Raw genomic sequence first — 15,522 nt, forward strand, 5'->3', positions numbered from 1 at the left:
TTTTCGGAATATCTTTGTCGGTACTGGTTATAGGGCGCGCGCGCTTGCGAAATTTTTATTGTTTAATACTGCTTCAGTTTGTTTAATGAATTCGTTTTGCCAATATTATTGTGCGAAGATATTCGTAATATTTTGCTAACATAATAGTCATAACCCCTTATACTATAACAAGTTAAATCCGCGGTGTGGTTTCTTTCTCTTAAGAAACTTATTATAGAAAAATAATAAAATTATACGAACATAGAAAAATCCTAAATCACTAAATTAGAATCTCATTAACTTCCCAGTTATCAATCACTAACAATACTCATTTCTCTTCACATTTTTTCATGATAAAATACGAAAACGTAATTACAACAATACTTCTGCATACTTTCAATCTTAAAAGACGATATTGCACGCGAGATGGAACAGAACGGAAAATTAGGCTTCCGTGGCGATCGAGATCTTTGTAGCGCCTTTTCAGAGATGAGAAAGGGTGATCCAGGATGTCGATACGATCCGTACGGAGCGGAGCAACGGCTGTTCTCGTCCGGCATGCGAGACAGATTCGAAAAGTATCGCGCTAGAACGCGGCTAGAGATATCCTCGAGGCACCTGTTGATCCAGCTCGTTAAAGTTTGAAGGAACCGACCTGGACTAGCCTGGACACGCGAGCCCCAGCCGGGAGGAGGTCAGGTGGCGCTGACACAGGAAAAAACCGGCGACGTTATTACCCTGTGAGCAAACAATCATCCCCCTCGGCTCTGTTTGCCGAGAGTGTGCCGTCTACCCCCCCGCCCCTCGTGTAACCGTTCGAACGATAGCGAATCTCGGCTCCGATTAATGTGTATACGTTAGCAGTGTTTGCTCTCGGCATACACTCGATAAATAGGAATTCATTAATCATGGTCGCGAACGGGTGCAAAAATTGCTGCCAAATTTTATCGCGTCTGGCCCGCCCGTCCTGGACGATGCCGGCTGAATTACATTAACCTCGTTAGCCCGTGCTACGATTCCTTTGACGACTGTGTCGTTTAGCACTTGTTCGTTCTCAATAACGTAACAAGCATGTCTTTTTTCATAAATAAGCTTTGATGACAGAAGAAATGAGTAACATTTATATTTATTATCACGTAACATTTTAATTCGCAATTGCAGACATTTTTTACTGTACACTGTGTAACAAAGGGATTTTCACGTTGTCATCGATAAAATATTATTATCACCATTGTCTAAATTTAATCAGATTTTTTTATGCGATTTTTCATATTTTTCAGTAGCGATTACCTAATTAATTGTTTGGAAATAGGTGTATATACCAAAGATCTATCAGAATAGTGTCAATGATTCCGTAAGTACGGAACGAAAACTGTGTCACAGTAATTGCTTTCATTTATTCAGATAAATGTGTAATTTGATGAGAGATTGGACGTTTAGGATGACTCGTGATACTTTTGGATGAACGTGAAAAATTGATTCTCGATAGAACGGGCGAGATAAATCGGTGTCGACCGGAGGCGTTATATTTGCTCGACCGAAACAATTTAACGGTGCGCGATTAAAATTATTACTGAATCCCGACCGAGTGACACACACAGAGAGAGAGAGAGAGAGAGAGAGAGAAAGAGAGAGAGAGAGAGTGAGAGGGAGAGAGGGACGCAGAGCGCGTGCCTAAATGGGAATAATTAACGGCGAAAACGTGGAAACGTCGCCTATTATAATTCCATCGACGAAACGCATTTGTCTGGACAGCGGAATCGCGAGCCGCGCAATAATGGGCCGTCATTATCCTTTAATGAACCTTATACAACCGACCGATCTGCGTTCAGCCGAGTCGTCGGCGAAGTAACTTTAATCAACGAAACATTGTCGCTTGTTCGCCGATTAAATTAACCGCGCAGTCGACGACGAAGCTTCGCGAAACGCCGGCTTCGACGCCTAATTGAATTTTCCGAAAAGTCCAGTTTATACGCATTTATTCTCGATCTTGTAAAATTATATTCCAGCAATACGACAAAGAACAACAAATCGATACACGTAAACGATTGGCATTATGGAAAAGCGTCGAATGTACTTTTAATACGTGGATTGCGTTAACGCGAGACAAAGCAGTTTCTTACTAAATTATTGAACATCAATTCTTTTGAAAAATAAAATATTTTCCAAAGAAGACAAACCTATATAATAGTAAAGTAATGTAAAAATTATACGAAATTGCGAGAAGAAAGGAAGTCAAATAGCAATGTTCCAAGAGAGATTAACGCTTCGAGAATGAAGAATACTTGTTAAATCCTGCTGTATCCTGCATCGAAAGATTTCTCGAGGATGTTCGGGATAGTTAAACCGAGAATTCGGTGCGCAAACTCGGAGACGCTGTAAGGAAGTTCTAACGAGGAACGATATTTTATTTATAACCCCTCGAACCTGTCCGCGAGGGGAACAAATATCGGCATGCCGGAATGATTACGGAGGAGCTTGATATTTGCATGAGGATCCGCTAATAATCCTCTCCCCGGATGTAATATCCGGAATAAAGGAATAATAGAGACGAAGAAACTGAATAATGATCGAGGAAGCGGTAATCGAAATAGCGTAGACGGGTTTCTGTGCAAGTAAGAAAGACGCGGTGCGCAACGGGGACGTCTCTATCGCTCCGCTTTGCCGGGCAGACATTATTCATAATTATTCATTAATCAATAGACGTAAATGAAAATTGGTAAAATGATACTCAAAATTATAGAGTTTTACATCGAAATACAGTTGGAACCGCTATGGTTTTTAACTGTGCGCTGACTTCAACACCTTTGCTTCGAAATATCGAGCCACGTAATGTACCTAAGAATGCAACCAAACAGGCTGTCCTACATTAGTATCGTGCAATAAACAGTATAGTCTACGCAAAACGTTTCGGTAAAAATAACGAGCATTGCTCCAAGCAACGTATTTTTACCAGTCCTAATCCTTCGGACGTCCGACTATTAGTTTATACAACACCTTTAAATCGCTGCCAGTCAGCGTACGGTATAGATTTATCATCGGGTAGAAAATCCTAAGACTTTATCCACCGCGAACGACCGCCCACGTGTAGAATATCATCGAACGAGCGATCGAATTGACGGATCGGTGCGACAAAAATAGAGAAACCGCCTAATGGACGATGATTCCGTCGATTACTTGTAAAAACCATCCTCAGAAAGATCTTCGGACGACCTCAAACCAGTCACATAAAAATTCGATTCTCCTGCTGAAATCCTCCCGTACCGCTTCGCCGAAATGGTAGGCCGCAGTCAGAGACTCGGCACAGCGGACACCGGGTCTTTTTATACCCAAATCTCGGATAAGATTACGACGGGATCCATGACGAGGATCCGCGGAGGCTGTTTGCGGACATGCTTGGACAGCGACCACCGGCTGCGTGTCGGCGATCAACGCTGACTGTCAGCTGTCCGTGTGAAAACGAAACGAAAATACCATTGACACAGATTTCGCCGGTGGGCAGAAATAGAGAAAGGGCCCCGCGCCGGAAACCGAACAGGCGGTGGTCCCTTCGAGGGCCGAGCACGTCGAGAAGATCGTTTAACTCTCGTCTCTCTCTCTCTCTCTCTCTCTCTCTTTCTCTCTCTGGCCGGGGAACATTAATATTTCGGTGCCGTCTTCGAGCGGAAAGTTTTCGCCCGGATAATTCCGTAATTTTTTTTCTCCCCCTCTTGTCGGACCGTCTATCCGGCGTGAAGCTGCATGATTCAGAAGAGCGTGTTTCGTCTTGGACACGGGGTTGCTCAGTTTTAGCAGCTCGGATACAAGGAACGCTGAATCTTTCAGCGCTTTGTACCACTCCTACTCCTCCGACTGGCTAAATTCGGAGCTAAGTGGAACGAAAATAGACGCGGACGGGACAATTAGAGATACAAGTTCGGCTATGGTGCCTTGAATCGATCATGCTGCCGTCTTACGCTCGCTGTCCCCTACATTCTTCTCTTCTCGACGATTGTCGCGTCTCAGATTTCTGAGATACTTGCATCTCGGGTCGAGAGACGACCAACATCGGACAGAACTGCTGAGATTATGGATCGAAAAAAAAAATGTTTTCGAACCGTCTAACCTTTTCCGAATCGACGTATTTAATGAAATCGATGAAACGCTTAATTAAAAAACGTCGCCTCTGGGACCGGAAGGATCTCCTAACGGAGAATCGGAATGTCGGGAACCGCATTCGATCAACATTGAAACGCGGCTGGTTAAGGGTTGTTTTAAATAACGAAGCAAGCGGTGGAGCTAAATGCTTCTCAAATCGAGAAAGAAACGTCCGGGTAAAAAAGCGAAACAAAACGCGGCGGAGTCCGCGGGAAAGGATAGGCACTTGTTACCCCGGTGGAAAGCTCAAAGAGAATGGCGGAACACGGTCGACGGAGTAGAAAGAATTTCGTTGGAGCGGGATCGAGTCGTTTGAAGAGAAACAGAAGCATCCTCTCTCTCTCTCTCTCTCTCTCTCTCTCTCTCTCTCTCTCTCTCTCGACCGAGGACGTTCAGCTGGAGATCGGTTTAATTTACGAAGGAGGTCCGCCCCGGCGAAAAAGAGGGACGAGAGTTTATGATAAAACGACGACGAGAGAAAAGGGGAGAAGCGAGAGAGACGGTGGAGGCAGGAGAGAGAAAGAGAGCGGCGGTCGCGGCCGAAAGAAATTGTTGCCGGAGCTTTCGGGGTCGGTGCTTCTGTCGCGGATATTTAGAGGAAGCTAAAGGCGAGGCCCTTCGAGGTAAAAAGGTCGACAACGACCTCTGTTAAAAATATCACTGGAGACCGGTGCTTGTTGCAGCTTCGGGCGGTTTACACGGAGCCAATTACTTTCGTGGAAGCTCCGTAAGCCGTGCTCAAGAATACGTGTTATCCTGGAAACTCGATTCGATCCGTGCGTTTCCCGATAAAGCCCTCGGCCTCCCGAGAAAAAACGAATTAATAGATCTGGGCCGCGACCGTGCCGCAAATAGAAAAAGTAATGGATACAGTCGGCAAAAAGCGTCGACACGACTTCACACTTTTTCGATTAATGCCGTCGGTTGGCGGAACAATTTCCTACGGACCCCCGCGATCCTTTAACGCTGAATCTACCGTGCTGGTCCGAACCGACCGGTTCCGCGTATTTTATTCCGCAATTGTTGACATTATAAAAAGCGTCTCGCGAGCACATTGTTACAACGAAAGTGGCACGACTTTTCAATCGATTCGATCTTGTTATTCTTACAGGGTAACGCGTTTTTAATGATCGGTAGGCTTGGTGTTAACACGTTGCTGGTAGATTGAGGACTTTATGCACTTGCAACGAAGACTGATAGGTGCAGACCTGCAATCAACTCGGAACATTTCTGTTTAAGAGCTTGTCTACCGATCAGTCTTTCGCATTTTAGATCCTGTTACGTTTGTGCCATAAGCTGTACCGCGTTAACGGCGATCTGTCTGGGAAACATTCATGTCGTGACTAATTCATTAGAGTCCTGACCTAAGCCTTGATTTCAGAACGTTGATATCGATTACTATGCCGGTTAATAACAACTGGTGGGACTGATAGGAGTAGATTCAACTCACCCCAAAGTGGTCATAGTCACGATGGTGTACCAGAAAGCGGCAGGGATCGAGGTGAAGTTCGTCCCGTCGACGTTCTTCTCCGCGTAGAACATGACTGTGGCGAAGATGATGATGGCCATGGCCAGGGAGAAGACGAGGAAGCCGAGCTCTGAGGCGCACGACTTGAGCGTGTAGCCCAGGATCCGGAGACCCTGCGAGTGCCTGGAGAACTTGAAGATCCGGAACACACGGAAGACGCGCAATGTGACGAACGCCCCGGAAACGTCGTCGTTGTCGGTTAGACCGAGGCCGATGTAGTACGGCAGTATAGCGACCACGTCTATGATGGACATGACGGATCTAGCAAATTTTATACGTCCCGGGGCTGCGAACAACCTGAGCAGGTACTCGGCTGTGAATATCATAACGCAAGCGGTATCCAAACAGAAGAAGACGATCTTGTAACGTTCGCCGCAAGAAAGCGTGCCAGCGCGTCCAGGGCGATTACCGCAGGGAACGGTCTCGACGACGTTAGCGAGCACGCTAACGGCAATGAAGAAGCCGGTCACGTAGTAGAAGACCAGGGCGGCGGTCGAGATGTGAGGATTCTGGAAGGCGCGCCACATCTTTTGTCTGATGTCGAGCAGCTGCTGAAGATTCTGATCGCCGTTCTCGCTGAGTTTATCGTCCATCAGCCTCTCGGCATTTTCGCGTTTCCGGTCGCGATAATCCTCGTAGCAACAGTCACCGATCACGTCGGGCAGGATGCCGAAGAACGCCAGCTCCTCGTCGTAGCTGGTCAAGCATTCGTGCTTTGGGTAGTGAAGCTTGCCGGTTCTGTAGTAGTTCAGTATGTGGCGAAAGATGTCCGGATCACGGTCGAAGAAATATTCTTTGCTCTCCTCGTCGTAAAAGAACTCGCGCTCGTTCGAGCCGAGAAGAGTGTCCGGATACTTCTCGAGTGTGTTACGCCAGGTCTCGAAGCGACGGCCGCTCACGTTGATAAGTAGCTTCTCGTCGTCCGCCTTGCGGCGATCTTTGGGGATCGGCGGGGGTGGCAGCGGGTGCGTGGCGATCGGTACCCATCCGATCGCGGCCGCTCGGGCGAACGGTAGCCACGCTGCCACCGAGGCCATACTCATCGGTGGTATACCTTATTCGACCCTCTCCTGTGTGAAGATTTTCGGACGACGCACTTAAGTTACACTCCTCCTAACGTGTCCCGTCCCCTTCCTTTCCCTTACCTCCGTAACCCCCCTAGCACCTCGAACTATCGTACCTTATCGAGTGTCCCAGCACCATGGATCTTCCGATCATCCCCCCTCAACGATCGATCCAGCGGGGAGACCTGGAACCTCTCACCTAGGATTCTCCCTTATAGTCCTGTCGCGCTAGTCTCTCTAGCGAAACGAGCCGGTCTCGGACCCGCATCCGATCTCTCTATTAGCTGATCGTGGCACAGCGATCCCAACGCGTCGACGACCACGACCGCCGCGCCGACGACGGCACCAAGTCCTCCGTCATCGTACAACACCATTCCTTCGCTTCGCGATCACCTTGATCCGACCCGATCCGATCCGTTCCGCGATTAAATCGAACAACGGCGACTCGAACCGGTGAAGGGACGGGAGGAACACCGCGGCTGCAAATCGCCTCCTGGCAGCGTGCCCTCCAACATCATCGATACGGCACTCACGGTGCTCGCTCGAGAGAACTGTCCCCCAACGATTCCCGACGTCTGTTATCTCCGATCTCCACCTGTTCCCTCTCTCATCCGCTCCTCTCTCACCCTCCCTCTCCCTCTCTCTCTCTCTCCCTCGCTCTATCCTTTTCCTCCTTCCTCTTTCTCCGATTAAGCACCGCGATCCTGTTCGTCTGTGTCCTCGAGAACCATCGAGACCGGGGCTACATCATAGAGCACCCGGAGCAGTGGACCTCCTCGATACTGTCACTCCTCGATCGGATCGCGCGCATCCCGGAGCATCGGTGTTGCTTCAGTCGGTCCGGGAAAAGGATCGGCTGTCGATTGGTCTGTCCGTCATTCTGGGACGGTCTGCTCGGTAGATCCCTTCGCCGGGTCGGCTCCACTTGGTCGGACAGCACAGCTCCGGTGTCACCGTTGCAAGGAGACTGTTGCAAAGCGGAGCTCGCGAGCGTTCGCAACCAAGTTTCAGCGGACGGACGCCACCGTCGCTGTTCGGTGGCCGCGTCCCGCGAGAACAACCCCGGTCGCAGGGTGGCCGTGCATCGTTCTCGCGGCCGGTGAATCAGCGTGTCCCACGGAGCGTTCTCGGCACGCGCGAGCTGTTTTTACCCGCTCACGAGCGAGCGGATCGCACGCACCTCAACGCAGACACCTTGGGGGCCACGCGCGCTCACCTCCGCGTCCGTGGCACGTCAGAACGACGACGAGGCGCGCGAGTGAAAAGCCCGACCGGTCGGTCGCGCAGATGTTTTCCTCTCGGCACGGGCCGAAGCGATAGACGGCACGTCGCATGCGTCACGGCGGCGGCAGCTTCCTCGTGACGCCGCTTGCAGAACAATCTCTCTCTCTCTCTCTCTCTCTCTCTCTCTCTCCCCTCTCTCTCTCTCTCTCACTCTCTCCCCCTCCCTCTCACTCTCTCACTCCCTCCCTTTCTCTCTCCCTTTTTTCCACTCCGTCTCGTTCTCGCTCGCTCTTCGAAGACGAGCAAAACGGGTCGTGTCTGCCCGGTACACGCCAGCAATCCGTAGCTACTCGGCCGACGATCCAGACGATCCTCTTCGGTGCCACGACACTTTGATGCGTTGTCGTCGTTCGCCGCCTCCCTTTTCTCGCGAGCACATCTCTCTCGATTCCTCTCTCACTCGCCCTCTTTCCCTCTCTCTTGCTCTTTCCTCTCACCCCGTTTCTCTCTCCGGGTCTACCCCTGGAACACTCGCGAGCAAGCAGATCCTCTTTTCACGAAGTAGAATATCACGCACGAGTGTGCACACACAGTCGATCGAAGTCTAGCAAAGAGAGGGTGGATCCGGAGGGATGAAAAAGCCGGCTTTCTATACACGTTCGTCTATCACTCGCGGCCGGTCTTCTAGCCCAGGCTTCCAGTCCTCCTACACTTAATATCACGGTCCTCTCCGCGCTGCCGGTGCGTCTATCTCCCGATCGCTGTTCTCCGTCTGATCGGCCGCTTCGACCTGGACCGCCGCGCCGGCTCGGTGGTCTCGAGCATGTCCTCTTCAACGGAGCAACGTGTTCGGCGTCGAGCAGCGTCCCGGTGGTTGTCGGCGCCGCGAGGCCAGCCCCTCGTGGATCATCGTCCGCGCGAACACGGAGCCGGAGGCCTCGGGGTACGGTCAAGAGAGACAGAACACGAGCGGCAGGCTTTCGAAAATGAGAGAGAGAGAACAGCAGCGGCGGCGGCGGCGGCGGCAGCGGCAGGGTGATGTCGCTCTCGGAACGTGGACGTACCGTGTACGACCTACCTCTCTGTCTCTGTCTCTCCGTCTCCGCGTCTCCGTGTGCGAATGTTTCCGTATACGTACGTGGGCGTGTGTTGCTGTGCGGGTGTCAGTGTTTCGTGTGTACGCGGGTGGGTGCCAGAGATCGTGTGTCTCTCCTGTTGTGTGCGTGCGCGCGCGCGGTGTGCGTCTGTCGGCTCGCGAGATAGCAGGCAAGCTAGGCGCGGGCGGAACACGTTTCGAGCTGGGTCTGGTAACCGCTCGGTTGGCGACTCGCGACTGAGCTGGTGCGCGGTATCGGTCGCAAGCTCTAGCTAGCTAGCTCCGCTCCGCTCCACTCGCTGGCTAGCTGGCTGGCTGGCTGGCTGGCTGGCTCGAGTCGGCTCGGCTCGACACGGCAAAGCGCGGTCGCAAGCTGGCCGGTACACACCTCTCTCTCTTCTCTCTCCTCTCTTCTCTCTCTTCCCTCTCTTCTCTCTTCTCTTCTCTCCTCTCCTCTCCTCTCCTCTCCTCTCTCACCGAAAGGGAAGCGTGCTGCTCTCGAGCCTCGAGCCACCGCCGCCGGAGCAGCCGCGACGCAGCGCCGAGCGAACGGTCACCTAGCCAAGGTCCAAATTGATTTTTACGTCGCGGCGGCGGTGGCGACGCACGACGGCGTCCCGACGCGGCGGTGAATCGCTTCCCCGTTGCCCGGGCAACCCTCATCTATGACGTCATACGGTTCCCTCCTCGCCAAAGGCACCCCAGACTTCAACTCCTCCGAGAGAGAGCCGCTCCTCCTGCCATCCCAGCCCAGCCGCCCCTGAGCCCAAACTGTCTTTTACACCCGGCCTCTACTCAAGATTCCTTCTCCTAATCTCTGCAAGCTGAACCATCTCTGCGTTCGTTTGCTTTGCTAGGTCCTCTTTGCTGATCTTCAACCCTCTAGCCAGACCGGCGGAACAATCTTCTCACACGACCTCTCCTCTAAAAAGTCTAGTCCTATTTTATAATTTTTGCTAACTTTGCTGTCTTCACTTTCCATTGCTTTAATAATTCCGCAGCGCTGATCTTCCATTGGGAAACCTACCCCTTAGATTTGCCGACAAAACCGGAATCTAGCTTCTCTAGTCTGCGACGCTCCAACACCTCCGCGAAGTCAGCAAAAATGAGTTCTACCCTCTCGGTTTGTCGTTTTCAGGTTTTATCAGTTTCTTTATGCCTCTCTTCTTCTTTGTAAGTTTGTTTACGGTGCACTCTTGCTCTAGAACTCCAGCCCCTTCTATCCCTCCCTTCCTCTAAAAGTGTCTCGTACTTTCTGTCGAGTCCCTCCATTCGGCTGCTCCTGCCAACCTCCGCAAGCCCGTCCTCTTTATCTTCTATATCTTCAACAGTTCTTCTTTACCATCCCTTCGTTTCAACGCTTTCAACCCCTAGCGAAACCAGACCCCGACCCTTCCTATTTCCTCTTTCTAAAGTGTTCTCACCTCCTCCTTCTTGTTCTCTTCCTCTCTACAAGTTTGTTTACCGTACTTCAACCCCATTCTAAAAAGGACACTCCTCCCTTTCTCTTCCTCCGGCAGTACCTTCCATCTTTTTTTATTTTCTGCGAGATTCCTCCTGCTTGTTGATCTCTCTAACTTTCGCTCGCCCCTCCTTCTTTCCTTCAGTCAATAGTACAACCCTTTGCGAAGACCACCTTGCTCCATCTATGAGACTATATCCAGGTCCCTGTTTAATACCACGTACTTTTCTGCTCTTTCTCCCTCGGCGAGCCTGTCCTTATCTCACCCCTCTTTCTATCTTCTCCCGTGCCTTAATACGAGTTACTTCTGTACGCCCTTTCTCGTCGCATCAACCCCTTCGAAGGCATCCTCTCCTCTTCTAAATCATTGTCCCTGACTCTCTTGAATATCTTGCTATCCCCCTCCCACTTGTTGTTCTAACAAGTTTATTCGCACATTTCGTCCTTCAAGTACTCGACTCTTGAACAACAGCCAACTCAGCGTTTGACGAGCAACTTCCTCGTAAAAAAGGGTTCAATTGGTTGCGACGGGATCGAGGTGTCTCAGAGGAAGAACAAGGATTCGATTTCAATATCCCCGTAAACGTACGCGTAAGAGATTAATAAAGAAATAAAATACTGGCAATTGTGTGGCTGTCAGGAGCCTGGCCGTTTCCACCGGGTAATCTACCAAACAAATTCTGAAGCCCGAGGATGGCTGAATACTTTCGGGACACCTGCTTGATAGATGCACCTCTCAGCCGTGGTAGCTTCTAACAGAAACCCATAAATTTGCATAAACCAAGCGCCAGTCTATTCATCGATTCCCCGGTTCTTTCTGGGATGAATTATGTTACCAAAAGGCGTTTAAAGTGCTTTTTCGATCCCCAGGTAACTAGACAGCCCTAGGCAGACCGAAACAGCTCATAGAAATACTCTCGATTTTTCCTCGATTACCGATTCGAGCTTCGATTGGAAAAGTATCATTCCATTTAGCAATAATATGATACTCGGATTAATTGCGTTACAGTCGCGGCTCCCGTTCAGATAACACCTAATTTCATCTCATCTCACGCAATGGCTGAGTCCCGAATCATGCTCGAACAAATCACGCGTTTCCTCGGGTCTCTTAGTTTCCTCCGGTCTCTCAGTTTCTGCCAGCTACAGCAACCTTTGTCATCACTATGGTCCCCGTTCCCTCTATTTCTCTTGCGCCACGAGATCTTACAACCCACCCGACCCCTTGGTCTGGCTTGGATTTCCTCCGCTCCCTTAGTTTGTATCAATTACAGCCTCTCTCTCTCTCTCTCTCTCTCTCTCTCTCTCTCTGCGGTCACTGTGGACCTCTTTCTTTATGATTCTTCCATGACTAGACCCACCTACCTTCACCCACTCGGTTTCCCTTTTTTCTTATTTCCTTGTTATCACCCTGTTCAAATCCAATCCACCGTCCACCTTCCTCCGACGATGTTCCTCGGCTTCGATTTTTCGGTATCGATCCAATTTCATAGCATTCTCGAGTACACTGTCCACCTATCGAAGTGCCCTCTTCTTCCCCCAGAGTTCCCCGGGAGTTTTTCTTCCGGATGTACTTTCCGGAACGTTCCAGCTGCAAATAAAACTTTTCTGAAGTCCTTCGAAATTTTGCGAGAATTTGAAGTTACGTCGTGACCAGATGGAACGAACGTCGGTGATTAAGATGCGTATGTGTTTCCTGAACGAACCAATGATCGAGTAAATCCGGTAGAGAGAGAGAGAGAGAGAGACGTTCGGGTCTATACGATTTTTTTAGCCGTGACGCGAAACGATGAAAGCGTCTAAGAATTCGGGTCACACTATTTGCGAACGATTAAAATTTCTCAGAGAAGAAATACATTTCTATGCGGTTCCCGTTTCTGACAATCGATGCATGCGATCTGCATTCTGCATACTGATTCGCGCAGCCTAGCAATATATTAACTAGAGCCTCGTGTTACGAGGAGCAAAGTTAACTGACGAACGCATAGCAGCAGCAGCGCCGTTGGTTAGACCTATAGCACTAAAATCCCAGGATCTTGAGAGGCGAATCAGAATCTATTCGGGCGAGCTCTATATGGTCGAATCGAATGGCTCCAGCTCGAGATATAACTAACGCCAGCCGCACTGCGAGAAACGCATACTGCATCGGTTCATTTCGAATGCAAAGAAGCGCAGCACGCGAAAATGCGAACGAGAGGGAAACACAAAGAGAGAGCGAGAGAGAGAGAGAGAACGAGGTCTGCATGGATCTCCCAGGCCACTTTGTACGGAGCAAGACAACGAGTGGGCCGGTGTGCCTAGCCGCCAGGTAAATTTGCGCCGCTAATGAACGTGCGAAAGAGTGCAACCTCAAAATGCAAGTGCATACCCTCGAGCGCGCGGGTGTAACGTCCGCTTAAGTGCAGCTAAGTTCGCGTTTTCTGTGCCTCCTTGTCATCGCCGAGGCCCTTTAAGCCCCGCTTAACCGTCACACATTGTTTCGGGGCCGTTGAATGCATCGATCCATCCAATCGCATTATCATTTATCATTTACCAGACCGTAGAAAATCAAACGCACCGAATGAAAAACTCATTCATGGATGCTGTTCTAATTTGATATTCGTAAACCTTGTTGAGCGCGCTCTCGCGTTTTATCAAGTCTGGAAAAAAATATTTCTAAAGAACGACATCAAGGTGCATCGTTAACGTGCCTCGCCAATTAAGGATTGGACGTAGAACTGGTGTTAAGGTAATGTTACCTAACATGTGACCCTAGCTTATTTCATAGATACTTCTTTCTTACGTAGTTAATACTTGCATCATCTTCCGTTGTTTCGTCTACTTGTTAGCGTTTAGATTCGGATATCATGGAAAGTATTAGTGTGTAATTATTTTCATAAATACTATTCTATGTTTGAGTTGATTTTGTGCTGAAGAAATAAGATATGTAGCATGTGGAAAAAGTTAAAAAGCGAAAAAATTCCTGAAGAAGCCAAATTGGATCTTATATTACATTTCTCCATTCCGTGAATTCGCGTACCTCTAGAGTCACCTTTATTACAAAGAACCGGAATTTTGTTCTCCGTGTTTTCCACTATTTTTGATAAAAGTATTTTTAATCGAATATTATGATTCTTATAAAACTTGACTCTCCTATTAGGTACCGTTGCTCTACTATCGACACCAGACGTGGCCCACTAACGCCAATGAAGAGTAAATATTATTAGATGATAAAAGTCCTAAATGAGGTCCTCGCAGGACACCAGGCTGACCTAGAATCCTCGAACTTCTCGTTCAATCAGCCCTCATATCGGCGAATTAGACACTCAGCGTCAGGCGTCTGCTCTCGGAGGAACTTGTCCCATTTTAGGGTCAGCCGTTCCGCCGTGGTACGAAAATGCCCGATCGACCATTGAAAATGAACTTCGGGAATCAGAAATAAAGGAGGCCGTTCGGCGGAAGAAGAAAAATGTAGAGACCGGGTGGATATTTCGAGGGAACCGTGAAAAGCAGATCCTGCCGCGACCGACGTCGACGCCGCCTCCGTCGGACTTGATTCCACCTTCTTAATTTCTGTTGATCTTTCGTGATCGGGAGATCGAATCGGCTCAGCCAATGGAAGCAGCGGATGGTCTCCGCGCAGAGGGAAAGAGACGGAAAGTTTGCCATTGCTTTCGCCGCTCCCGCTGCGAAGCTTTTAATCGGATTTCAACTTTACCCTCGGAAAGAACAACGATCCTCCTTTTAGACGGAACAAATCGCGCCTGTGTCCCACGCGTTCCCCCAAATTTTCGTCTCTTTTTGCTTCGGGTTCAAGCTCTTCCTCAACATCGTCGGACCCTCCTAAACATTTCTCTTTGGCTTTTAATCCTTTGTTTGCGACAAAATCGACCGTAGTTCTGTTCTATATACGGAGCCCAATGCTTGCTATCTTGCTGAGAAAATTGTTGACTTCGCGTGCAGATTGTTTCGAGGTAAACCTCTATAGTTCACTGTAAGCATGAAGTCACACGCAGATTTAGCAATGTTCTTTAATTTCAACGCGAAGTTTATGCAACGCAGTTTTAAATTAATATTGTTTCACATAACGGAGTAAATTCGTCTTCAGTCGCGAATTCATTGACAATTTGTGTTCGAAGATTACGTTCCTACGTTCTCTAATTATTTAAAATTATGTAGCGAAGCAAGTAGCATTTCTCTTCGTGACCAGACCAAAGATTCGTTCTATTCAGAAATGCTACAATATTGAGGAACATGTTTCAAATTTAGGTAGAGAATTTCATGGTTCAACGTGTGTGGCCAACGCGTTAATCAGATATTACGAGCGTAAAATAAAGTTTCCACTTCCAGCTTTTTCCTGCATGACTACAATCACCCCCGGCAACGAGCAGATTAAATAAATGCATCCCTGGTGCAAACAGCGGCCGCTATTCGACGCTTTTTTCCCCACTGCGGTGCAATGAAAGAACGCACGGGCAACGGATAAACATCGTAACTCGATATTAATATAAAACGCACGGATTTCTAGGTAACGCCTTCCGCAAACCTAATCTCGTAAGACGCCCGGCATTTCTATACCACAATTTCCACGAGCACGCGGCGGAAAATGATCCCCGTCGCCGGACACCACTCTCCATTCGAAATTTCGGTCGACCTGGCGACTTTTACACGACACACGGACCTGTTCCGCAATTCCAACGAAAAGTCAACCGAGAAAAGGAACGAGGGGGTCCCCGGCCATTAAGCGATCGAGGTAGCGCGTTAATTGAAAAGTTGCGCCGAATATTAAAGGAAACGTTTCCCGGCTGCGGTGGTTGGAACGTTTCAGCGCGAAAGGAGCTCCCACCCCCCTCTCTTTCCATGTCGCGTCTCCTTTCAAAGGAGAAAAGGGAATGACGAGGCCGAAAAAAGAAGCGAAAACCCGAGGGGGAACATAACGGTGCGCTGAATCGTCGACCGCCACTAATTCGTGCTCGTTTCGCTCCCTTATCCTTCCCCGCGTGTAAATATCTCGCTGGGAAAAAGAGGATCTTCGTCGCTTTTTCGCGATTGTAGC

The 15,522-nt window shown here is 49.3% G+C and overlaps 1 protein-coding gene across 8 annotated transcripts in view; it reads right to left on the reverse strand.

Annotated features, from left to right (window-relative positions):
• Shal (potassium voltage-gated channel protein Shal) overlaps window positions 1-8,110 on the reverse strand; it is a 168,613-nt gene extending 160,503 nt beyond the window's left edge. For all 8 annotated transcript variants that reach the window (XM_078193175.1, XM_078193176.1, XM_078193182.1 and 5 more), the window contains exon 1: window positions 5,567-8,110. In XM_078193175.1, coding sequence (XP_078049301.1) covers window positions 5,567-6,687 — 1,121 coding nt within the window. In that variant the 5' untranslated portion in view covers window positions 6,688-8,110. The remainder of the gene's footprint in view (window positions 1-5,566) is intronic.
• Between the last annotated feature and the right edge of the window lie 7,412 nt (window positions 8,111-15,522).

Source organism: Augochlora pura, chromosome 10 (genome assembly GCF_028453695.1).
Source record: "Augochlora pura isolate Apur16 chromosome 10, APUR_v2.2.1, whole genome shotgun sequence".
Classification (NCBI taxonomy): domain Eukaryota; kingdom Metazoa; phylum Arthropoda; class Insecta; order Hymenoptera; family Halictidae; genus Augochlora; species Augochlora pura.